Source organism: Pongo pygmaeus, chromosome 3 (assembly GCF_028885625.2).
Source record: "Pongo pygmaeus isolate AG05252 chromosome 3, NHGRI_mPonPyg2-v2.0_pri, whole genome shotgun sequence".
Classification (NCBI taxonomy): domain Eukaryota; kingdom Metazoa; phylum Chordata; class Mammalia; order Primates; family Hominidae; genus Pongo; species Pongo pygmaeus.
In genome coordinates, this window is record NC_072376.2 from 122,870,691 (window position 1) to 122,895,720 (window position 25,030).

At 37.8% G+C, this 25,030-nt stretch overlaps 1 protein-coding gene across 2 annotated transcripts in view; it reads right to left on the reverse strand.

Annotated features, from left to right (window-relative positions):
* ELOVL6 (ELOVL fatty acid elongase 6) overlaps positions 1–25,030 on the reverse strand; it is a 149,976-nt gene that overhangs the window by 34,501 nt on the left and 90,445 nt on the right. For both annotated transcript variants that reach the window (XM_054484997.2, XM_063663973.1), the window contains one exon: positions 21,389–21,520. In XM_054484997.2, coding sequence (XP_054340972.1) covers positions 21,389–21,520 — 132 coding nt within the window. The remainder of the gene's footprint in view (positions 1–21,388; positions 21,521–25,030) is intronic.

Below are 25,030 nucleotides of genomic sequence, written 5' to 3' on the forward strand. Positions count from 1 at the left end.
TGGGCATAAGAGAAGCAGACAAATATGGGATCTATTTTGGCAGTATAGCTGCTTAGACTCCCTGAGACGCTGTGATGGATGCTGCGAGATATATATATATATAAAACATAGAATATATGATATATATAACAATATACACTATAATATATACACTATATATCATATATATGTGTATATATTATACACACACACACACACACACACACATATATATATATACATTTTTGAGACGGAGCCTTGCTCTGTCGCCCAGACTAGAGTACAGTGGCATGATCTCGGCTCACTGCAACCTCTGCCTCCCGAGTTCAAGCAATTCTCCTGCCTCAGCCTCCTGAGTAGCTGGGACTACAGGTGTGTGCCACCACACCTGGCTAATTTTTGTGTGTTTAGTAGAGATGGGGTTTCACCATGTTGGTCACACTGGTCTCGAACTCTTGACCTCATGTTCTGCCCATCTCGGCCTCTCAAAGTGCTGGGATTACAGGCATGAGCCACTATGCCTGGCGGATGCTGTGATATATTAATAGCAAGGAAGAATAGAAGACTAAGGCTATTGGCCTGAGCAACAGGGTGGATAATGACACTAGACACTGAGAAGGAAAGAAATTGATTTAATTATTAACTTATTTGTGTATTGATTAAGTTGTGGTGGAGTGTTGGCAGGGCTGGCTAAGAACATTTTTATAAAACTCCTTTCAGACCATGTTGAGTTTAAGATGGGACATCAAAGAAAGAAAATGCAAACTGATATGAAAGCAAGAGGTTTGGCAATGTATGTGCATGCGTTGGAGGGATGTGGGGAGGGGAAATCATAACCACTGGAACATTCCTCTCCTAGGAAGTCACAGGAGAGGGATGAGAGGCTGCTTCTGGGCTGCTTTGTCTCTCATGGCTCTGCATGGATGGCATGAGGCCAAGCAGGAAGCCAACTGAGATAACAACTTCCTCAAGTGAGAGGTTACCAGAACACTGCTATCTCAGGTGCAAGCAACCAGTTAACAGTCCACAGTCCTGGAAAAAATAGTTGGTGAAAGGTCAGAGGCACAATTAAGAAATGCATGAGTAAAGAGTAAGTGTGCCATAGTTGACCAGAATCACAGTGTGATACCTGTCTAGAGAAACACACCATGTATTGAACTTCTCATCTACTGAACATGTCCCAAAAGCCTTTAGTTGTTCAATGGGGACAGTTACTGTAAAAGTCCCTGGACTCTGGTGAGGGGGCATTGGGTGGTATCTAAAAGAGCATATAAGCCCCCTAATACTACTTTGAAATTTTAATTACAGTAAAACGTAGAGATTGTTAAAAATGCAGATTTCCAAACTTCACCACCAGAGGCTCTACTTTTTTTGGAAACAGGACCTCAACCTCACTTTGTCTGGAGTGCAGTGGTGTGATCTTGGCTCACTGCAGCCTCAACCTTCCAGGTTCAAGTGAATTCTCCCACCTCAGCCTCCTGAATAGCTGGGACTACAGGCATGCTCCACCACGCCCAGCTAAATATTTTGTACTTTTTGTAGAGATGGGGTTTTGCCATGTTGCGATCCACCCACCTTGGCCTCCCAAAGTAATCCCAAGAGTGCTGAGATTACTGGCTCTAATTTTATAGCTTTGGGGAAGAACCCAGAAATGGAGATTGATTTTTTTTTTTTTTTTTTTTTTTTTGAGACGGAGTCTTGCTCTGTCGCCCAGGCTGGAGTGCAGTGGCCCAATCTCGGCTCACTGCAAGCTCTGCCTCCCAGGTTCATGCCACTCTCCTGCCTCAGCCTCCCGAGTAGCTGGGACTACAGGCACCCGCCACCACGCCCGGCTAATTTTTTGTATTTTAACTAGAGACGGGGTTTCACCATGTTAGCCAGGAGGGTCTTGATCTCCGGACTTCGTGATCCACCCGCCTCGGCCTCCCAAAGTGCTGGGATTACAGGCGTGAGCCACTGCGCCCGGCGGAGATTTTTAATAAACATTCCAGATGTCTTGATGCAAATAATCCACAAGTCACAGTTTGAGAAACTCTACAGCAAAGTATTTCCCTCCCTTAGATGCTTATAAAATCATATTCCTAATTGAAGCCACTCATGAAGTCTTTCTGGATTTAGTCCTCTTTAACTTTTTGACCTATCTCAATTATGTAAGCAGCATGGCATTTTAAGTCAGACCAATTAATCCTGATTCTGGAACCAGGTATGTGCCCATAGGTAAATTTCTTAATCACCCAAGCATCACTTCTTTCATCCCAAAATATGATGTGGTTGCATTTTATGTGCATCTGAATCATGACATTTTGAAATACCACTATATACAGTATTAAGGAGGATGTACTTTATATGTTAAATTTGAAGGAATGTGAATCTCTTACATCTAAATTATACTCACGAATCACAATTTCAAAGCTAGTGTTCCAACTTGTTTAGTACATTTATAATATTGCCACATGAGAGTAGTGTGTTAGTGGGAAATAGAAATATTTTTGGTCATTAGCTTCTAAACCACTCTCCCTCAGAAGTTCCTAAGTGTGATTTTGATGACTCCTGTGCTGTTATTTTAATGACCACTATTGGTTAATTACGACCATGCTTCCCAGGGGTTCATTAAGTGGTAGTGTTAGTGGTAAAAATGAAAAAATTGTTAGAGCCAAGAACTTTTGAGAGAAGAAACAAAAGTTAGACACGACAAAAAGCTAGTATGTATCCATTCACTGTGTTTAAAATTGTTTTAAAACACAACATTAGATATAGATTTATAGGTTCTGAAAATACCTCCCTATGCGACATTTATTCCTATGGGAAAACTGATCTGGAATTAGGAAAGTTCTGAGTTATTTGATTATTTTGAAATATTCAAGGATCTTATCCTTGAATGTGACCGTCCTATAATATTTCCTTCGCAGGTCTGTTGTGAGGATGAGTAAAACACCTGATATAGGCTGTCTAAATGGGTTGTTAGGTTTGGAAATTTAGGGAAACACCTGTCACTGTTTCTCTATTCTCAAGAGGGGGAGCCTGTTCATTTTAAACCAGGGTGTTCTTACAAATTTGGGAGATATGAAGTTTTTAGAACAATATAAATTTCCTATTCAATATTGAGAGGTTCTTCCTGTCTCTCTTTCTCACAGCCTCCCCAGACACCACCCCCACAAGGATTTGATGAATTACCTAAAAGTCACCAAGGGAGCCTGATTGAAACCCTCAACTCTATTATTAGGCCGTCTAGAAGTAGATGAGTCTAATTTTCTTTCTCATTTTCTGTAATTTTGATCGGATGCTTCTCTACTTTGCATTCGATTAGTCAAAGTTAACAAGTCACTTCTGAGGAAATTACTGCTTTAGAAATACTTTTTATAAAATTCAATCACTATTCTTGTACCCTGACTCACATTTTTTTCCTACTACAAGACTAGAGTCATCTGAATTGCCTGAAAACTTGGCAGCTCTAAAGGGTAATTATTCTCACTTTTGGACTTGATCCAATACAGGAAACAATAAAAGACTTCCAGAAGGTTTCCAAGCCCAGCTGTCTCTGACACCACTCCTCATTCTGCAAAAATACTTGAACGAGTTTTTTAGTTTGCACCTGTCATTAATGTCACAGCAGAGACACTGGCCCTTACCTTGTTCATACAATTACTTAAACCACATCTACATTTTTAGATCAAGAAATATTTAAAACTTCTGGTGGAATGAAGGAGTAATTTTTTTTTTTAAATAGCTCCTGTTACCTAAAATAAAATTGTAAAAAAAAAAAAAACCCTCTTATTTTCTAGTTGGTTTTCAGCACAAAATACTTCCAATCAAAGGGATTTCTGGTAGCTTTGTCTAGTCAAAAGATGGTTCATTTTGTCCTTAACAATTAGAGTCAATTTGGCTCTGTCTTTTCTTTTTTCAGATTCCTGCCTTTGTGAAGGTTACAAATACATGGTTTTATTACATTTTTGAAGAGTGTTTTAAATTGCAAATGTATTTAGAATTTATAGAACATCAAAGGATTTTGCCTGTAAAAGAAACAAGAAATAATGGATAGCAAAGTCAAGGTGACCTTGACCCTCAGTTTGGAAACTTCTAGGCCCTTCAGTCATTCCCAGAGGTTTTGGTGAACTGTGCACATAGAGAGTGTGTTCTCACCAAAGCCAAGCACAGAGTGCTCATTAGAATATTGTAGCTTATACATTTTCCGGGAGTGAAAATGAGAATAAACACTAATTCTATCAAAGGGCTGGGTGCAGATAAACCCAAGTGAAAACATGAAGAATTCCTTGGGCATACAGTACACTCCTCTTAACCAATGGGGACACATTCCAAGACCCCTGGAGGATGCCTAAAACCCATCAACTGGGACACATTTCTGTTCATGTCTTCCACCCACAAATTTAATGGCTTTTCCATTTTAATAAGCACTTATTATGCACTGTGGCCCTAAGTCTTGCAGCTGGAGGTGCAACAGCAAAACTAGCATGGATTTCTCTTTCCTTCTTGAAAATTTCATGGATAGAAGATTTGTTTTCACTGTAGATCTTGGCAACCTCAGCATATAGTATTTTATTCCTTACTAAGTTGAAACCTTTCACCTTTTCTCTTAAAGCACTTTCTGGCTTCTCTTTGGCATATCCAAGTAGCCAGCATCGCTATTGCACTTGCAGGTCATATTAAGTAAAATAAGAGTCACTTGAACACAAGCACTGTGACAGCAAGACAGTCTGATCACCAACAGGGCTACTAAGTGACTCACAGGTGTGAATCTGCTTGACAAAGGAAGGATTCATGTCCTGAGAGGGACAGAGTGGTGTGATGCAGTATTTCATCATGCTAGTCAGAATGGTGCACAACTTAAAACTGACGAATTGTTTGTTTCTGGAATTTTCCATTACAGATACCACTGGTAACTGAAACCACAGAAAGTAAAATCATGGGTAAGGGAAACTACTGCACTCGTGTTTCATTGTAGGGACTAGAAGTAAGCTAGATCTTTTGCAACAAATTTCTTTGTCCTCCAAAAATAAGATCTACCCATGTCTTTTTAAATTTGCGTTATTTTCTTTCTTTCTCTTTCCAGCAAATGTTACTCTGACAGCTATTTCAAGTGATGAGCATACATTTATTTTAGGATAAAATGCTTAAATAGGTAAAATTAATAATGAAATAGAAGCTCTGTCTTCTCTTCATGAACAAGTGTGGAGATAGTACTGTATAAAAACGTGCATTCAGCTTAATATAACTACAGTTGGCCTTTGAACAACATAGGTTTGAACTACTCGGGCCCACTTGTACTCAAATTTTGTTCAACCAAACATGGTATTCCTAGGATGTGAAACCCACCAATACAAAGGGCTGACTTTTCATATATGCAGGTTCCTCAGGGCTGACTGCAGGCTTGAGTCTGTGCAAATTTTAGTATCCAGGGTGGTTCTAGACCCAATCCCCTATGTATACTGAGGGATGACTGTACATACAGACAGCTTATAAGCCTGGAATTGATTTCCATGGGCAGTTTCAGAAAACGTGGAACAATGCCAAACTTCTGGATTTCCTGATCATTGAAATTCACTCCTAAGAGATAGCATGCTATTTTTGAGATGCAGGCAGAAGATCAGGACACTAGTTGGCTAACGTTGTTTATGAAATATATGAGATCCTTGCCCAATGAGAGCTTATGGGTAGATGGGCCAACTTTTCTTCTTGTCAAAGCAGCTCATTGTTGCCTCAAGATAGCAAGTCACACATTTAAGAGAGGCAGTGCTCCAACGGATAGACCTCAGGGCTTCATAATCATAGCCACAACGGTGATGATGAAGGTGGGGAAGGAAAAGAAAGAGGAGGAAGAAGATCAGAATAGTTACTTAGGTATCCAGAGGGCACATACGTCTTCAGTAGATAACTGTGTTGGAGCAATTTTCTTTGTGTTACACAACAGGGTTTAGGGTTTATTCCCAGGATTCTATTCTGAGGTTTCTTAAACCTCTCTGAGCCTAGGTTTTCTCATTTGTAAAATGAGAATAAAGTACATACCTCAAGGCAGTCTTGAAAGTTAGATAAGACAGTATATTAAGAGCTTAGTACAGTGCCAGGCACCAATGAATGACGTCTATTGTTAGTGTTAGCATTATACCGAAAGATAAAATTCTCTCAAATCTTTTTCTCACTAATTCCTCACAAAACAGCTAAATCTTGTGTTGAGGTGGGTGTTTAGACTGTGTATGGAGAAGGGTGACTTTTTTTCTGTGGGTTCCTTTTGAGCAGCAAGATTGATAACTAATCATTTACCATTTATCTACATGTAAACCTTGTATATATTAAAACAGAAATAAAAGTAGGCACCCTCTATTCATATTTTTGTCAACCATAACCCTTAAAAGATGCAATTTATGCCATCCTCAATAGCATTGTATATGTAAAGAAATCCAGTCATTGACTGACTTGAGATGTGACTCACACTTGGTGCTGGACCTCAGCACGCAGGAACACAAGAGTGACAGGGCTCCTCCTCATTAGGGCCACAGGAGGTAGGCCTTCCAGGAACTTACAGGAAAGTTTGACTTTCTTTTTTTTTTTTTTTTTAATGAGACGGAGTCTTGCTCTGTCGCCAGGCTGGAGTGCAGTGGCATGATCTCACCTCACTGAAACCTCCGCCTCCTGGGTTCAAGCAATTCTCCTGCCTCAGCCTCCCAAGTAGCTGGGATTACAGGTGTGCACCACCATGCCCGGCTGATTTTTGTATCTTTAGCAGAGATGGGGTTTCACCATGTTGGCCAGGATGGTCTCAATCTCCTGACCTTGCGATCCACCCGCCTCGGCCTCCCAAAGTGCTAGGATTACAGGCATGAGCCACCACTCCCGGCCAAGAGTTTGACTTTCATACTTTAGAAATTCAGATTCAATTTTATTTGTAATTTTACCTTATGTGTGAATGCACAGGAAGAAATACAGAAGGTATTATAAAGGTATGGTAGAAAGAGGATCAATACAATATTCACAGGTTCGGCAAATGGAGAGAAACAGACATAGCCAACTTAAGAAATACATGCGGCAGAAGATGTTTGTTTGCCTTTACTTTCAATGACTTCAAACTTTAACCTAGTTCTACTCTATCAATTTAAGGATCCATGTCCTTAAGGAGAACAGAAAATTACACACCTATTCTAGAGGTGTCAATTAGATTAGAACACACTCCAGAGTGATTCCTTCACTCCAAGGTTGATGGAAGATGGGTTTGGTCTCAGTAAACATGTATAAGGTGGCAAAAATCAGTTTGAGGAGTTAAACTGAAATCTCTAGAGGTAGGCTGTCTGTTCATGACTGGAAAAGTACTAGAGTTTTAACTATATTCCTTTTAAAGGCAGAAATTAGATTTTCTTCTCTGCTGTCGTCTCCTGAGCTCTGCGCCCTTGTCTTGGAAAGTTAGTTTCTTTTTCCTGCTTTGCTTTTTGTCTACCTATCTGCATTAAGCTAGTATAAACTCCAACTTAAAGCCAAACCCCTTCAGAGAAACCACATCCCTGCCCCCTGCAAAAGAGAACACTGAGTAACTAATGATTCATAATTTCTTCAATTCATAAGCAATTCTATTAAACTGCATTGAAAATTTCTGCTCCAGCTCCAGGTTAACACAAATACCAGCTACATTAATCACCCTGCATATCCACTGCTAAGTCAATGGTGCTCATCCACATCTCAGAACAAAAAATACAAAAAGCCACCCTTTTGTCTACCATTGTACCGTTAGTAGTCAAATGAAAGGAGTAAAAGAAAATCGTTGCTTTATTAAGTTGTTAGGAAATTGCAATGTGCAAGGAATGAAGTATTATGCCCTGGATCAATCAATCATTTTAATTACATAGATTTGATTCTAAATCCCAGGGCTCTAGAAACTGTAAGAATGATCTAGGATAACAATGAATACAGTGAGGATTGCTTGCACAGCCTCCAGCCAGCATAACAATTTAGTTATAAGTGATAACAAGAAGGGATCAAACAGTCAGCACCAATTCTCACTTAATAAATTTTTGAAACACACGCTAGGAAATGAGTTTCAAGGAGTGTTAGCAACCAGTGAAATTAGTCCATCTACTAGTAGCTCTGGCTAACAAGAGTTGCCGGTTTCAAGGAAGAAACAAGAGCTCCCTATGTCATATGCAAAATCAAGTCAGATCTGGGACACCTGTCAATGCCCTAGTATCATCAAAAACAGATGACAGTTACTATTAGAGCTTTGATTAAAATGTGGAGAATAAAAATTGACAGCTTTCAAGAAAGAACTGTCAATGCTTTCAAGGCCGAGGTCAAAAGAGGCCTGTAAGAAGTTTCATATGGGAAAAGCATTACATGTAGGAAAATGATTTTCATTGCTCTAACAACAGCATATAACCATATGGTGGGTGACCAATTTCTCTTTAATGAACACTAATACCACTTCTTCTCTACAGTCCTCCACTCACATCCACACTTTAAGGACACGTGGACTATCAGGGGAAGGAATACTCATCTCGCAATGTTTCAGTTAATTCTCTGCTCACTAATGAGAATGACCAGAGAAGAAATGTCTAGTATTTTTCCATGTTATTCTCTTTAATGTTTCCTTCAGCTAATCTATAAGTGTGGTTACAGCATTTTATTTATGGATGTCAGCATCATTCGAAGCATTCCAGATTATGCAATTAGGCAATTTCATTAAAAGTTCATTCCTTAAGTCTGAAGAATTTTTTAAGGATTCAATTTTTAGTTCGAAATCTTGTAGTACACATACATACACACACACGTGCACATATCCCAAACCCTGCCAAACAAGGATCTGTGGAGGATCTGTGAGATAACATGATGTTTATACAAACTGTAATCCCTAACTATGTCTTAATTCAAAACAATCCTTAACAAATGCCTGCAGGTGTTATTATACTTACATCTAAGTACATTACATCCTAAACTAACACGCAGTCTCTTCTAGAATGCTCATGTTATTTTTCAACCAAGTTTCAAAAGAGCTATGGTATTCCAGCTATTTAAATACTATCCCATTTTGGTAAAACGATTTAAAGAATCTTACATGTCAGCTGTTTCAAGTTGTTATAGCACCTGTAATGCAAAGATATTACAGAAGTCATATTTTTGTCCACACTCAAATTTTTAACTGCATTACAGAGAATTAAAATTATGATAAAAGAATCTCAAGTTTAACATTAAATTGTGAGGCATCAAAATATTAACAGTAAATATCTGTGAGAACTGGGATAAAAAGTTTGTATGTATGCAATTTTGTGGTTTTCAGTTTTGATGCAGAGAATCCTATCTTTTATAACTAGAAAGGAAAATTGCTTAATCAAAAAGTGACCACTGGACAGATTTTCTAATTGTACATAAGCAATTCAAGTCATATAAGGTTATCAAGTCAACTATAGTATATGAGAATGAGAAGCCACTCTTTGCCTATACATAAACTTGCAGTTCTTTGTCATATTTGCACATATCACTCACTGTTATTTTCTTGGAAATAAGTGAAACTCCAGGTAGTTCTTGAATTCAAGAGAAAAGCTGGAAAATTTTCCTACTTCTGCCTTTGAAAATAAATGTAGACAGTTGCTAGTAAGTCTCTTCATTTCCATTATTACTTTTTTAAAAAGCACCTACTTAGGCACCAGAGACACAGCAGGAAATCAGACAGACAAAAATCCCTGCCCTCATGGAACATAGAGTGCAGTGGGACGAGACAGATAATGAACCACAGAAGCAATACATACAGTGGGCTGGAAGACGACAGGTGTTAAAGGGAAAAATAAGAAAAGGCAATCACAAGCATGGATGGGAATATTGTGATTTTGGATAGGGAGGCTAGGGAAAGTCTTACCAAGGCCAAATGTCAGCAAAATTCTAAAGGAGGTGAGGAACAAGCCTTTAGAATATCTGGGTGGGGCTGGCATGGTGGCTTATGTCTGTAATCCCAGCACTTTGGGAAGCCGAGGCGGGCAGATCACTGAGGTCAGGAGTTTGAGACCAGCCTGGCTGACATGGCAAAAGCCCGTCTCTACTAAAAATACAAAATTAGCCAGGCATGGTGGCGTGCATCTGTAGTTCCAGCTACTTGGGAGGCTGAGGTAGGAGAATTGCTTGAACCCAGGAGGCGGAGGCTGCAGCAAGCCAAGATTGCGGCACTGCACTCCAGCCTGGGCAATAGAGCTAAACTCCATCTCAAAACAAACAAACAAACAAAAAAAAAACATCTGGATGGGCCAGGTGCAGTGGCTCACATCTGTAATCCCAGCACTTTGGGAGACTGAGGCAGGAGGATCCTTGAGCCCAGTAGTTTCAGACCAGCCTGGACAACACAGTGAGACTCTGTTTCTATTTTACTTAAAAAAAAGTATATATATAAAATATATAACATAATATATATTACATATAAAATATATGTAATTATAATATATAATTATATATACATACATATAATTAAAAAAGAATACCTGGGTGAGGAGTGTTCTGGGCAAGGGAAGAGTAAATACAAGGGCCCTGAGGCAGAGACCTTGTGACCATGTTTGAGGAACAGCAAGGAGGCAAGAGTGGCTGAGGAGAGGGAAGAGAAGAGGTCAAAAACTAACAAGGGCCAGGCTGTGCAGGGCTTTGTAGGCCATTGCAGGCTCCTGACACTACATAACATCAGTCTTTGACTTCTTGATGCACGTATGCATGTTCACAGGTAAAGACTGATGGAATGCAATGAAGACTGGACTAGGGCATGTCTAGCGCGGTTGATGCAAGAAATACAGAGTGAAAAAGTGAAGGGACTGGAAACGATAATCACATATGACTGCAAAACTGGCAGGTGTGAGATTTGTATTCATTAATTCAACAACTATGTGTGCACTTGGTGTTCCAAGGACAGCAAGACACAATTCTTGCCCCAAGAAATTCATAGTCTACCAAGAAGTACATCAGTTAAGGCAATATATAGTCTGGTTAAATGAACTACCAGCAAGTTCAGTGGAGCTGAGATATGGGCTGAAATGATGAGATAAGCCATTATAGAGAAGGAATTTTAAGTTAAGTCTAAGCAATAACTAAGATTTAAAGAAAAACAAATAGAGGAAGAATGGAGAAATAATAAGTGCACCGTGTTAAAAAGACATGAAATTAGGCCTGGGTGCGGTGGCTCACACCTGTAATCCCAGAACTTTGGGAGGTTGAGGTGGGCAGATCACCTGAGGTCAGCAGTTCGAGATCAGCCTGGCCAACATGGCAAAACCCCGTCTCCACTAAAAATACAAAAATTAGAGTCTGTGATCCCAGCTACTTGGGAGGCTGAGGCATGAGAATCACTTGAACCCAGGAGAAAGAGGTCGCAGTAAGCCTAGATCGCACCACTGCACTCCAGCCTGGGTGAAAGGGTGAAACTGTCTTTAAAAAAAAAAAAAAAAAAAAAAAAAGGCAGGAAATTAGGAATGAACAAGGTGTGTCTGTTTTGCAGGAAAAGAGTCAATATACCATGTTGGCTTGGATAGAAAAGTTTGCATACGGCAGTGGTAAAAGGTGAGTCAAGGCAAGATTGTACATTTTTATGGCGAGATTGAGGTTTTAATGTATAAGCAAAAGAGTTTTAATTAAGGTTTAAACGTGGAAACAATATGCTATGTAGAATATCCTTGGGTAGAGGAAACATTTGAAGGACAGCAACTAGTGGTTGCAAAACGGAAGATGTGAAGTGACAAAGACCATAATTGGAGGGTCCAGGGTGGAAACAGAGGTGTAGTCAGCTACCTAAGAGATTCTGACAAGAATTGATACAACTTGGTGACTGGGTAAAGGAGATTTGCATACATAACTTTGAATGACTTAAAGATGTTCATTAGGAAAATTGTGATAAACTTCAATGAATAAAGGAATATCAAAAGGAGAACCAGTTTGGATATTTTAAATCTGAGTGATGATGTGTCAAACGTTTGGAAATATCACAGGCAGAGCAAGTTTTAGTCAAGAGGTCAATCCTAAAAATAAGAATTTGTTAGCAGTAAGTTGTCAAATAATCCATGGTGTTCTTCCTTTTTCTTTTTTATTGAGCCAACACAATCTCTCAGTGGGTTATAAATAGAATAACTGTTTTATTTATCATCCAAATTGGGACATTTTTGGAGTGAAGAAGGAGCTATTAATAATTACACTGAGACAATGTGCATAAAACTAAAGACTGTCCTGAGCAGACCAAGTTGCATGGACCCCAGTTAAAAATTCCATCTTACTTTTAAAAGATAGAAAGTTGCCAATTTCTTATTTTTATTATAGCTCGTGGTTTCTCAAAAGGGGTCAAGAATTCAGTTAGGGTCACTTTATTGTGATGTGAGACTAGAAAGACTGAGCTCTGGCAAAGGATGCAGTTTTAGACATCTAAAAAACAAAAAGAATGTTAATGAAGTAGCTTATGTCATATAACTCCACTATTACCTATTCATGATGCTCCTGGCATGGTTAATGAAGCATGGAGGTTTTATTCAAGGGGGTGGGTGGGGATCCGAGCTAGTCTGGGTTGACATTGGAATTTCTGATGTCAGGTCCCAGTTGAAGCAGTATTTTACTTAAGCTGTCTCTGATGTCAGGGGGATAGAAAAAATTCCCGGTGAGCAGGAAGAAGAGTGTATAAAGGGTAACGGGATTTGTGTGTATATATACCATGTGCAGGTACAGAAAGAATTTTCTTTATCCTGTAGCTGCAATTTGTTAGGTAGTTATGTTACTGCATGTATAGGTCATCAGAATAACAAAATTGATATTGATATAATAAATAGCTGCAATTTGTTAGGCAATTATGTGAATGTGTGTATAGGTTAACAGACCAACAAAATTGGTATTAATAACAAAACTGAACAGGATAATGGAGGGGTATCCTGCAGCTCTCAGACTGAAAGGGATTCAAATACAACTCAAAATGCTTAACATGGCTGGGCGCGGTGGCTCACCCCTGAAATCTCAGTACTTTAGAAGGCCGAGGTAGATGGATCACCAGGTCAGGAGTTCAAGACCAGCCTGGCCAAGATGGTGAAACCCTGCCTCTACTAAAAATACAAAAATTAGCCAAGCATGGTGGCGGGTGCCTGTAATCCCAGCTACTCAGGAGGCTGAGGCAGAGAATTGCTTGAATCAGGGAGGCGGAGGTTGCAGTGAGCCAAGATCGTGCCACTGTACTTCAGCCTGGGTGACAGAGTGAGACTCCGTCTCCAAAAAAAAAAAGCTTAAGAAATCCACTACCCCACTACCTTTCAGACTAGACATTGTTATCTCCAGTTGTAAAAATGTTAGCAGGGTGTCCTTCATCAAGGAAAGAAGCCAACTCTGGCAGTGCTAAGTAAACGGAAGGATTATTTTTCCTATGGCAATGGGCTTTTTTAACTTTACTATTTATTAAGATTTTTGCCTTGAACATTTGTTGGGCTTTTAAATAATAATACAGTGTGGGTGCTTCACTTTTCTCTTGGTGCAGAGGGAAACAAAATATGTTTTGGTGTCAGTTTGTGACCTGACCTTTCAAACAATCAGTGTGCTGGAGATGTTATCTAGGTGTGTGTTATTCCTAGTGTCAGTTATTTTATGTCTCAATAAATTATTATATTATTATGTTTATTATAAAACATAATTACTCCAGCAATTTAGTTTTAAGAAAAATCTGATTCTCCAAAGAAAACTATTACATACTCTGACTTCAGAAAAAAAAAAGGATTTCCTATATATCCATTAATTTTACTTTTTAAAAAATAGGAGAAGCTGTAATTTACAAATATGGCATTAGAAGCAAGGCATTGGAATCAGCAATTTCTATGGTTCTTTGATAAAATGACACAAAAATAGGAGGCTAAGGGAGTTACAAAGTATTGGTATAGAAAATGTGACATTTTACATTTTCGAGTAGGCTAAACAAAAAACAAAAACAGGTTTTGATAAAACAAATAATTTAATGCATAATATCTGACCTACATCATATCTGTCTACAAGTTAGAAACATTAACCGTGATAGATTCTTCAAGAGTTGAACACGGACAGAAAAGAAAAGTCTCCCAAATCATCCTTCCAGCAAAATATACACACTTAACTGACGGATACCGTCAGAAGAAAGGGGAAAACAAAACCTATTCTTCATTCTAACTACAAACGGATCATTATTGGGTGGGATAGGTAGAGAATGAGGACCAATAAAGTACAACATTTGTGTTTTGATATAAACTTGCTTTACTTATGCACCACCAGTATGACCTGAATCTTATAATATGGCTACAATTGTTGCTCTTTCTTTTAACAAACCAAATGTCATTAATTGCATTCAACTTTGCTTTTTTATAGCCATACTTTTTATCAAAGCTATTTTTCCCTGGTTTGACCTTTTTGTAATAACATGTTGTAACATGTTACTACATGTAATGAAATGTTACAAAGGAATTGAAGCCCCCTTTGGACTCTCTCTGGTCCTATTTCTCTCCTTCCCTTCCCCTAAACAGAGATAATTACTATCCTGAGGTTTTCGTGCATATTTTAATACTTTTACTACATATATATTCATAAATGTAGTATTAATTAACGAGTTTTTTAAATTTTCATAAATGGTTTTACACTTCCAGGATTATTTCCCAGCTTGCTTTTTTATTACTCAGCATTATGCTTTCCAATTTTGCTTGTTACTTTTGCCCTTTTGGTGTTACATTAAAAAATCTGACATTTATAATGTGTTTTTCATAAAGTAGGAGCTTTTGTCCTATGACACTTAAAGCTTATGGATCCATTTATTTTATATAAATAGTATCAGTACAATCATTGTCATCATCATTGTTTTTGTGGATTAAGATGGGCTACTTTTGGCAACCATAGAAAAAAAACTAAGACATGACGGTCTTATGTACAAACTGATTTCATTGTTCTAAAATTTGTCATTTTCATTGTACCATCATTTTATAGGTCATTCATGTCCTCATTCCTTCCATATGGGTTAAGAACTGTCATGTTTTTTTCACTTCAACAGCTTCAGTTAGTTTTATTATATACTTGTTGGCTTTAGAAATAAGGTAATTGCCAATAATTCTTCAGATATTAAATACTAAATTTGTTTATGAAATCAGTGGGAAATAGATCTCGAATGATTTGATTAAATACCATTCATCTACTGCTTGCACTGTTAAACAGACTTTTCTGAAAGTTTCCTGTGCTATATTTAAGCACTTTGTTCATAAGAATCCCACAAAAGAAAAAAAGAGAATTATTTTCTACTAATCTTGAATATATTTCATACTTAAGCCAGAGATGAAATTTAATAACAAAATGAAAATATAGCCAGGAAATTACAATGAGGTTCAACAGGAAAAACTGGTGGTTAATAGGCAAGAAGTCAAACTATAAGTGTAGAACATCTGGATTTGTGCAAATCAAGCAAAAACAATTGAGGCCAGAGTAATCACCAGGAAAAGGAGTAAGCAAAGGTGAAGCAAGTGTGATATTTGCACGTATAAATTTTTAACACCAAATTATCTTTTCATAATGTACCCTGACTAGACATCCTGCTTTGATCTGTGTTAGGTCAAGAACCTCAAAGATGGCTTCTTGGAACTCCTGCTGCTGATGAAAAGAAAACACTGCCAGACAGGTAACTGGTAGAGGCTCCTTGAATCAGAAGCACACACACCTGGACCCAATCTAGAAGGATGGAGAACTTTTTCAAATCAACTGTAGTAACCCAGCTGACATGTCATAGCAACATGATTGAATGACTCAGGAGTGTCTGCGAAAAACAGGGATAGGCACCTTGAAGTATCTGATGCTCTGTTGCCATATCAAAGTTGGATAACTTAGCCAAATCTAACTTCTTTGCCACCAGGAGCAATCTCATCTAAAAGTCTTACTGATTCACATAACCAGAATTGTTCTCAGCATTTACCCTAAGGAAATGTTCAAACACCCATGGATAAATGCCACATAAAATTACCTTATCAAATACAGAAATGCCTGTCCTTGGGTTAGGTGGGATGTAGGTGGAAGTTGGTCACTGTGCCATCATCCTGGCCATATTTATAAAGATTAATTGGCACCAGAACCTGGTGCTTTTGTTCTGAAAAAGGGAGCCTGGAGGAATCGTGGGGAGAGATTTTCAGGGAAACCCAGAGAAATCTTCCTCAAATGAAGATCCATTTGAGGCCTTTACCTCAAATGAAATGATCCATTACAGGCCTAAGGAAAACTCAGCTGGCCGTATTTTATTTACTCTAGCAAAGCTTATGATAGGTTTCAATAAATTACCACCTGAATGAAGACTCCCGTCTCCAAGAAGGCTGCTTCAGTCAACCCCCAAAAATAAAGAGAAAAACTGCAGGCAATTCTTGCAAACAATATTAAAACCCCATCACTTTTTGAAATAGACTGGTTTGAAAGAGGTTTCTTTTGTTTGTTTTTTTGAAGTATGCTGCAGATATGATTTAATTCCCATAATGCTGTCTCAGTTCATGAGTGAACAGTGTATGGCATCTGGAAATTAAGCATAACTGGGTCCCTGGCTATTGTTAAGAGCTAACAGGCAAACTTGAGGACTTGAGGGAAAAGAAATTATTCCTAAGCAGTGAAATACACAAAAATTCCTCTTTTTGGTGATTTTCCAAAAGAAAAATTTACTTCTTCTGAAATGTTTGGTTCTTTCTCTTTCCTTCATTTTCTAAATTGTTTACGCTACAGTGGTAAAGGACGGGGAGATGGAGTGGGCGATAGGCCCTTGGGCCATCACCTCATTGCAGACCATCTAATAGAAGAACTATCTCCTAAGCAAGGAATTTCTATATTTTTATCATTAGACAATAGTTGAAAATGCATGAATTATAGTGTAACAGCCACTCAAAACTTTCTACAAAAACATATCCTTGATAATAATGAAGTTTTCATTTATGACCAAAATAGAAAATTTCTTAATACTCATTAAAACAAGTGTTTGTGAAAAGCAGTTTTTTGTTTGTTTGTTTGTTTTTGAGACAGTCTTGTTCTGTCGTCCAGGCTGGTGTGCAGTGGCACAATCTCAGCTCACTGCAACCTCCACCTCCAGGGTTCAAATGATTCTGCTGCCTCAGCCTTCCGAGTAGCTGGGATTACAGGCATGTGCCACCATGCCTGGCTACTTTTTGTATTTTTAGTAGAGACAGAGTTTCACCACATTGGCCAGGCTAGTCTTGGACTCCTGACCTCAGGTGATCTGCCCACCTCAGCCTTCCAAAGTGGTGGGATTACAGGTGTGAGCCACCACGCCTGGCCAGAAGAGCATATTTTTGATGAATGTCTTATATCAACTTCATTCATGAACTATTTGGATTTCAAAAAAAAAGCAACTACTCACTTGAAATTCTACAGAATTGTGTAGGAGATTAGATATGAATGTGTGTACGTATATTTTAGGAAATGTGTTACATGCAGAAAAACACAATAATAAATGGCCAATATGCAAAATTTAGAGTTGTCCACATTATTGTATTTGGTTCATTTGTTCTGAATAACACATCACAAATTGTTTTCTTCTAAATTGCCAGTCCACAACAACCAACCTGTACAAATGCTGAAATTTTTTATTTATCCATTTATTCATTCGTTCATTTATTTTTTGAGACAGGGTCTCACTCTGCTACCCAGGTTTGAGTGCAGTGGTGCTATAATGGCTCAATGCAGCCTCAGCCTCCCCTGGCTCAGGTGACCCTCCCACTTCAGCCTCCCAGGTAGCTGGGACTACAGGTGTGTGACACCATGCCTGGCTAATTTTTGTACTTTTTGTAGAGATGGGGTTTTGTCATGTTGCCCAGGCTGGTCTTATTTTCTAATAAATCATAGGAATTTAATAAATAAGACATCTTCTCTGCTTTTCCCCCCAAAAAAGTAAAAAATTGAGTTTATTTTCTTCTAGTATCTCTATAAATATTTTTATATTAAAAGTATCATTGTGTAGTTAGCCTTTTTACTTCCATGCCTTGTTGACTAGCATTTTTTAAGCATAGAGAAATCTCAATATGTTCTTCCAAACAATGAAGCATAGCATTCCATTATCAATGTTTCCCAAATTCTGGCTTAAAAAAATTAAGATCTATTTTTTAAAACCTCAGACTGCAGATGCTTGGATTTTTCTATATAGTTCTGGATTTTTAAATTTTATACAAAACGTGGCTCTGAAGAAAGTAAAATAACTAACAGAATTCATTAAATGAAAGAGAACACAATAATTTGTCAGTCTAAAAAAGATAAAGTATCACCACTTACTTCTGCATGTGCATTGCAGGATAAAGTAAATGGGGAGTTACTGGCCAACACTGGGAACTTGGATTTTTGACCCGAGAGGAAGGAGAAATAAAAGTTAAGTCATAAGAATGGTAAAGATTGTTTGTGACCAGCTAGGACAACATAGTGAAACTCCATCTCTACCAAAAAAAATATAGAAACTAGCCGGCCGTGGTGGTACATGCCCATAGTCCCAGCTACATGGGAGGCTAAGGTAGGAGGATCACTTGAGGCTGGAGAGGTTGAGGCTGTAGGGAGCTGTGATTGTGCCACTGCATTCCAGCCTGGGTGACAGAGTGAAATCTTGTCTCCAAAAAAAAAAAAAAAAGTAAAGATGATAGATTATATATGTATATTCTACCTCAATAACTAAATTTCCACTTCTGGCTTCTTTAAAGACTTAAATATAAGAATGAATTTAGCACCAACAACCACCGTTAGTACCCAGACAGTGGTTTCTAAATATTATCTCCTCTCCACCATAGGAATTAGGGCTCTGATACGGTTCAGCTGGGTCCCCACCAAAATCTCAACTTGAATTGTATCTCTCAGAATTCCCACGTGTTGTGGGAGGGACGGGGGACGGGTAGGGAGTAATTGAATCATAGGGGCTGGTCTTTCCTGTGCTATTCTCATGATAGTGAATAAGTCTAATGAGATCTGATGGGTTTATCAGGGGTTTCCACTTTTGCTTCTTCCTCATTTTTCTCTTGCCTCTACCATGTAAGAAGTGTCTTATGCCTCCCGCCGTGATTCTGAGGTTCCCCAACCATGTGGAACTGTAAGTCCAATTAAAACTCTTTTTCTTCCCAGTTTCAGGTATGTCTTTTATCAGCAGCACGAAAACGAACTAATACAGGCTCTTTGGAGAAATGGCTGATTCCAGTTCTGGACAAGAAATATACAACATGCCTGGCCTGGTATCTTGTAATTAAAGAAAAAAAAAATCAAACTATCACCATCAAATGGAATAGCAATGGCCTTAAAACACATCAAAATCATATCTCAAAATCACTGGCATATAAAAAAAGTACATATCCATAAGTTTATAATGATTCTTAAGAAAACAAATCTTACTGTTTACACGCTAGCTAACTTAAAAAAAAAAAACCTGATGAATATAGACAAAGAATCAAGCGTTTATCCTGATCTTTGATATAATAACTGTATATACTTCAAGATAATCGAATAGAAGATAAAGGCAAGTTTCTTCTTATAGAAAGCCTCTTCAAATATTACACCTGGATGTAATAAACCTTCTAGATCTAACTACAACTTATAAGAAATAGAAGGTACAGAAAAATGCAATCAAGCAAAATCCAGGCCAGAGGAAACTCTATGGGGTAAACTATCTGGTTTCTTCAAAGGATGAATCATAAGGAAGAAGAGGAAATCTATAAGCCAAAAGATATCAGTTAATGGAAATGTAAAGATCTCATTTTGATTTAGGTTCTTCAACTGTAAAACAGGAATCATTTATGAGCCAACTGAAGAAATTTGAAATTTAATGAGAACAAATTATTAATTTAAGTGAGATCATAATATACTGTTTGTTTTTAAAGAGTACTTAACCTTTAGCCATGGTATGATTTCAATAAGAATTATTTCAGCCTCTATTATTAATAGTTCCAAATAATTTGGGGATGAGAAGGTGAGCAAGATTAAACGAAGTAAAATCAGCCAAGTGTTGACAATTGTTTAACCAAGGTAGGGGGTGCAGGGGGGTCATTGTACTTTTTTTCTCTGCTTACAAGTGTTAAAATTTAAAATAACAAAAGATAAAGGTGCAGGGAATATTGAAAAATCAGTAAAATGGTGAAAGGCTTCATTAGGATAGAGATAAATTCCCCACAAATATCAAAATACTTTAGGTGAGGCATACTCTGTCAACCTTAAATGTAAATAAAAATGAAAAGGCTTCTTTGTATTATAGAGAATCATGACCTGATACAGATTGAACTGGAAGGAGATTTTAGTGACAGATCCAAATCATGAGTACTTCAAACCTAGGGCCTTACAAATTGCACTGAAATAAAAAGTATATTCAGTAGTGGTGAGTAAGTGGGTGTTTTAGATGGAGGGATCCAACATTATAGAAAAACACAGATCATAAGAGTTTAATGGAAATACTCTTCCTGCTCAGTCATTTTTAATAAGCTTTAAGTGACTAATGAAGCTTTAGTGATAACAACCATTTCTGCTTAGAAGTAGAACAGTTAATATATGAAAAAATACAAATGAATATTTATAAATATGAAAATGAATCGTTTTGCGTTTCATAGTATATCTACATTTACTCCTCTCCCGTTCCTCCCCAAGCCTAGTTATAAACTTGCTGGTTTTGACAAGCAAAACACAAATAGAACAGGTGCCTTTGTTAGCACTCTAGGTAAATCCTGGCACTTGCTTGGACACCAGCTGGGTGCTAATTAGTCTTGTGATTGCCTAGATCACAAAATAATACAAGACTGGAAATGCTCCTGAAAGCTTCTGGAGGAATGAGTCTGCACACCGGCTGACAGATGCCCTGGAGAGAAGAGGCCTTGTCCTGACAGTCTCTGTGTTGAGTTCTTTCACATTTACAAAGCCAGAGCTGGCTACATAAATACATGCCTGCAAGTCAGTTCGGGGAATGCGGGTGGAGGGTGCTTTTGAAGATGCAGAGTAAAAGCATTCTCTGGTCTAGCAATACTGACACAGATGTCCAGTGTCTGGTCTATGTCTAAGTGTCATCTTTTAATTAAGTGTTAGCAACAGCACACCCAGGGTATTTGAACCCTGTTCTCCAATAGACTTCAACAGGTTACTTGTGTGCCTTCTCATTTAACCTTTCATCTATATTTAGCCAGTAACAATAATGAATTGCTGTACTGCTTCTCATCCTAACAGATCAATCAGATTACTGCATGGCCAATTTGGACAGGACAAGAGATGGCCTGACACCTCTCAAAATATATAAGGTTGGATACATCATGGCAAATGGTTGCAGTGAAGGCTTTCTTTCTGAACATGACTTTATTTTATGTCCTCATCATATTCAATAATCAAAAATATCAGATTTAAAATCAAATGCTCAATAATTGCATTCTTTCAGCAAGTGATAAAATGGATACATTTTATTAGAAAAACGAAAAAAACCTACCTGAATACTGCAAGGGTCAGAGACCAGAGCACTAATGGCTTCCTCAGTTCAAACTTTGCTCGTTTATTCATTAGGTGCCGACCACCGAATATAAAGGCAGCATACAGAGCAGAAAACAGGAAAGATTTCTTCCTGCAAACAAGCAAACAAAATCTTTAAGATATTTTTAGTCATTAGGAAACACCAAATTTTGTACCAGTTCTCCTCTTTGTAAGAACTGAAAAAATATTCTTGAGAATATTCCTGCTTCACTGAAGAGGGAGTCGAGTCCACATGGCAAACTGGTGTTCTGTTGAAATCTCCCTTGACAAATCAGGTCTTCCAGTGGTTTAACCAACATATTAAGTATCATGTCAGGATAGATATATTTCCTTTGTAGGCTCTAGGACTGAAATTTCAACAACATAGCATTGAAGTACAAAAAGTAGCCTTTTCACTGAGAGAAATAATTTTATTTTTTAGGGTTTGTTGAGCCAATTTAGATACATACATGAATTTTAAAAAGAAGTGTTTTTATTGGAACTATTTGGTGACAAGGTTGTGTCTTGGAACAAGATAGCCATTTAAAATTTTATCTTGGGTGGGTGCAGTGGCTCACGCCTGTTATCCCAGCATTTTGGGAGGCCGAGGTGGGTGGATCACTTCAGGCCAGGAGTTTGAGACCAGACTGGCCAACATGGTAAAACTTCCTCTCTATTAAAAACACAAAATTTAGCCAGGCATGGTGGTGGGCACCTGTAATCTTAGCTACTCGGGAGGCTGAGGCAGGAGAATTGCTTGAAACCAGAAGGCAGAGGTTGCAATGAGCTGCGATTTTTGAGACTCCATCTCAAAAGGCAAAAGAATAAAAGAATGGTTACTCCATAAGCAGCCCTGAGGACTGCTGGCTGGCTATTTTTATGGGTTTTTAAATTACATGCTAAACAAGGGGTGGATTATTCATGAGTGTTCCAGGGAAAGGGGCGGGGATTTCCCCAGGAACAGAACTGAGGGTTCCTTCCCTTTTTAGACTGTATACTGTACCATGGCATTTGTGAACTGTCGTGGTGTTGGTGGGAGTGTCTTTTAGCATGCTAATGCATTATAATTAGCATATAATAAGCAGTGAGGATGATCAGAGGTCACTTTTGTTACCATCTTGGTTTGGGTGGGTTTTGGCCAGCTTCTTAACCGTATCCTGTTTTATCAGCAGGGTCTTTGTGACCCGTATCTTGTGCCAACCTCCTATGTCATCTGTGACTAAGAATTCCTTACCTCCTGGGAATGCAGCCCAGTAGGTCTCAGCCTCATTTTACTTAGCCCCTTTTCAAGATAAAATCACTCTGGTACAAATGCCTCTGACAACAGTACTGATAATGCCAAAAGATAAATTCAAAAGCAAAAATCCACAAACTTCTATAATATAACTATGATTCGACTGAAAGCAATAGAAACCTTATAAATAAACAGTTGAACATGTTTCCTGAGAAAGCAATGTTTCTCTTAAAATGGGTCTTCCCTATTCAATTAGATCAATAAGGAAAGGGTTGAGAAATAAGTTACAAAACATAATATCAAAAACAAAATGTTTTCACCTAAAGAGTATTATTTGTAAAATGCTTCATGTTTTCTCCCCTCATGCTGACATGTAATGCTGACTCATAAGGGACCTTGCTATTTACACAAGCAGCATTCCTATGTAAATGAATGCAAGTGACCTACTTAGTGGATACCACCAAATAAAGCAATGATTCCAGAAATCAACCTATAAGTAAATGTTGAATAAATCACTTTCACTGAGGTTTACAGACTCTTCTCTTGGGCCCACAAGACCTGGAACACAGTAGGTGCTTAATAAATATCTGTTGAATGAACATGGTCTTGCCCTATCAAATTTTCTGATGGGGAAAATAATTAGGCATCTGTGTACGGTAAACAGGCAGCAAACACTAACAGAAAGTTGTACTTTCCCTGTAATACATTAATAACTAAAGAGTCAAATATTCAGAAAAATATTATGATACATTTTCTTCCCCCAGAAAGACATTGATTATTTCTATACTTCAATGAAACAATTTTGTGGAAACTTTAACTATTGGACATTTCAGAAGAAAGTACTTTTGGCCATAAATTATATATTGCTTTATTTCTCCTCTGGAAATTACAAGGGCATGGAATTAAATTACTTAAGAGTCACAATCACTGTTTCTGTTTATGCACATATAAGCAAAGACTAAAGAAAAATAAAGTTCTACCAAGTTAATGTAGGTGATAGTAATCTGAAAAAGTATATACTTTTTTTCTAATTTACAAAGGTAATAAGTGACAATAATCACATTATGATTTATAGAGTGATTCCTATGGGTAGACATAATGCCAAAAAGCTTTACCATTTAATCCTTATGGTGCAGGTAAAGTATTATCTTTATTGCATAGATAAACAGGCTTAGAGGTAAAGTAGCCCTAGATTTTCCTGTTCTTGTGGTAAACTTTCAGAAGAAAAAGGGGTACTTGATGTGTTATCTTATAAGCTGTAAAAATTCCTTAAGCTCTCCTGTTGAATTACATAATCATTGCATAATGTGTAGAACATTGTGTAACTGTGAAAAATGAAGAAGAATTTCCCATCTTCATGTTTCTACTGTCATATTTTCTGAGCTGGGAAACTTTCATCCAAACCCTTTGCTTCTTTGAGAACAGAAATTAATTATATATATACACCACTGAAGACATTTCCTTAAAATTATCATTATTTATCTTACCCATTCAACATAATTGAGATTCTGATTATGGTTGTATTAACTGTATTACTTGCAATCATAAACCAAGTTAAATGAATGTCTTCATACAATCCTATCATTCTAGCCATAAAGGGAAAAGTAATGCCTCGAGAACAAAGAAAAGAATAAAAAATCTTCCCTATATATTTTTTCTCCAATTTCCTAACTTCTAAAATGAGAATTAATCCTACTGCACTGCTCACTTCCCAGCAAGGGCCATTCACTTTTCCACAAGAGCTCTCTTTACAAAGCAATTCAACAGCTAAGGCAACGAAGTCAGTCAGTACAGAATCATAGAACTTGATAATTGCAAGCAAGAAACGTTAGAGGTGGAGCCCAATTTCCTCCTTCGACAGAAAAGAGAATAGGGAACCTGATGACAATAGTCACTCACAGTCACACAGCTGCATGCTACACTGGTCAAGGCTATTCAACATTGTCATGGCTGTGGTCAAGCAGGTAGGTAAACACAAAATAATTGTATAAGCTATATCAGGGTCACATGTAGTTAATGGGAATCGGTTTGAGTGCTGTGATCAAAGTAAGTTTTTCATTGCATGCACAGAAATCTTTTACTGTAGTGAAATTCAAATCCTTGGGGTTAGTTTAGAATTAAACCTAAGCATCTGCTATAAGTGGGAGTTGCCTAAGCATTAACAATTACCTCTTTAACTGAGTTGTCATTTATGGTTGAATGTACTATTAGTTTTCCATATTGCTTAGAAGAAGGTAAGATTTTCTTTAATGAACAGGACAATTTAAATGAATTAAAATTGCCTTTCCTTTCTGGCATCTCTCTGGTAAAGTTCAATTATATTCAAGATGAATAATGGTTTGCCACTAGCCCACTTAGTTTTTAATGTGGATAGATTGCTTTCCTAAT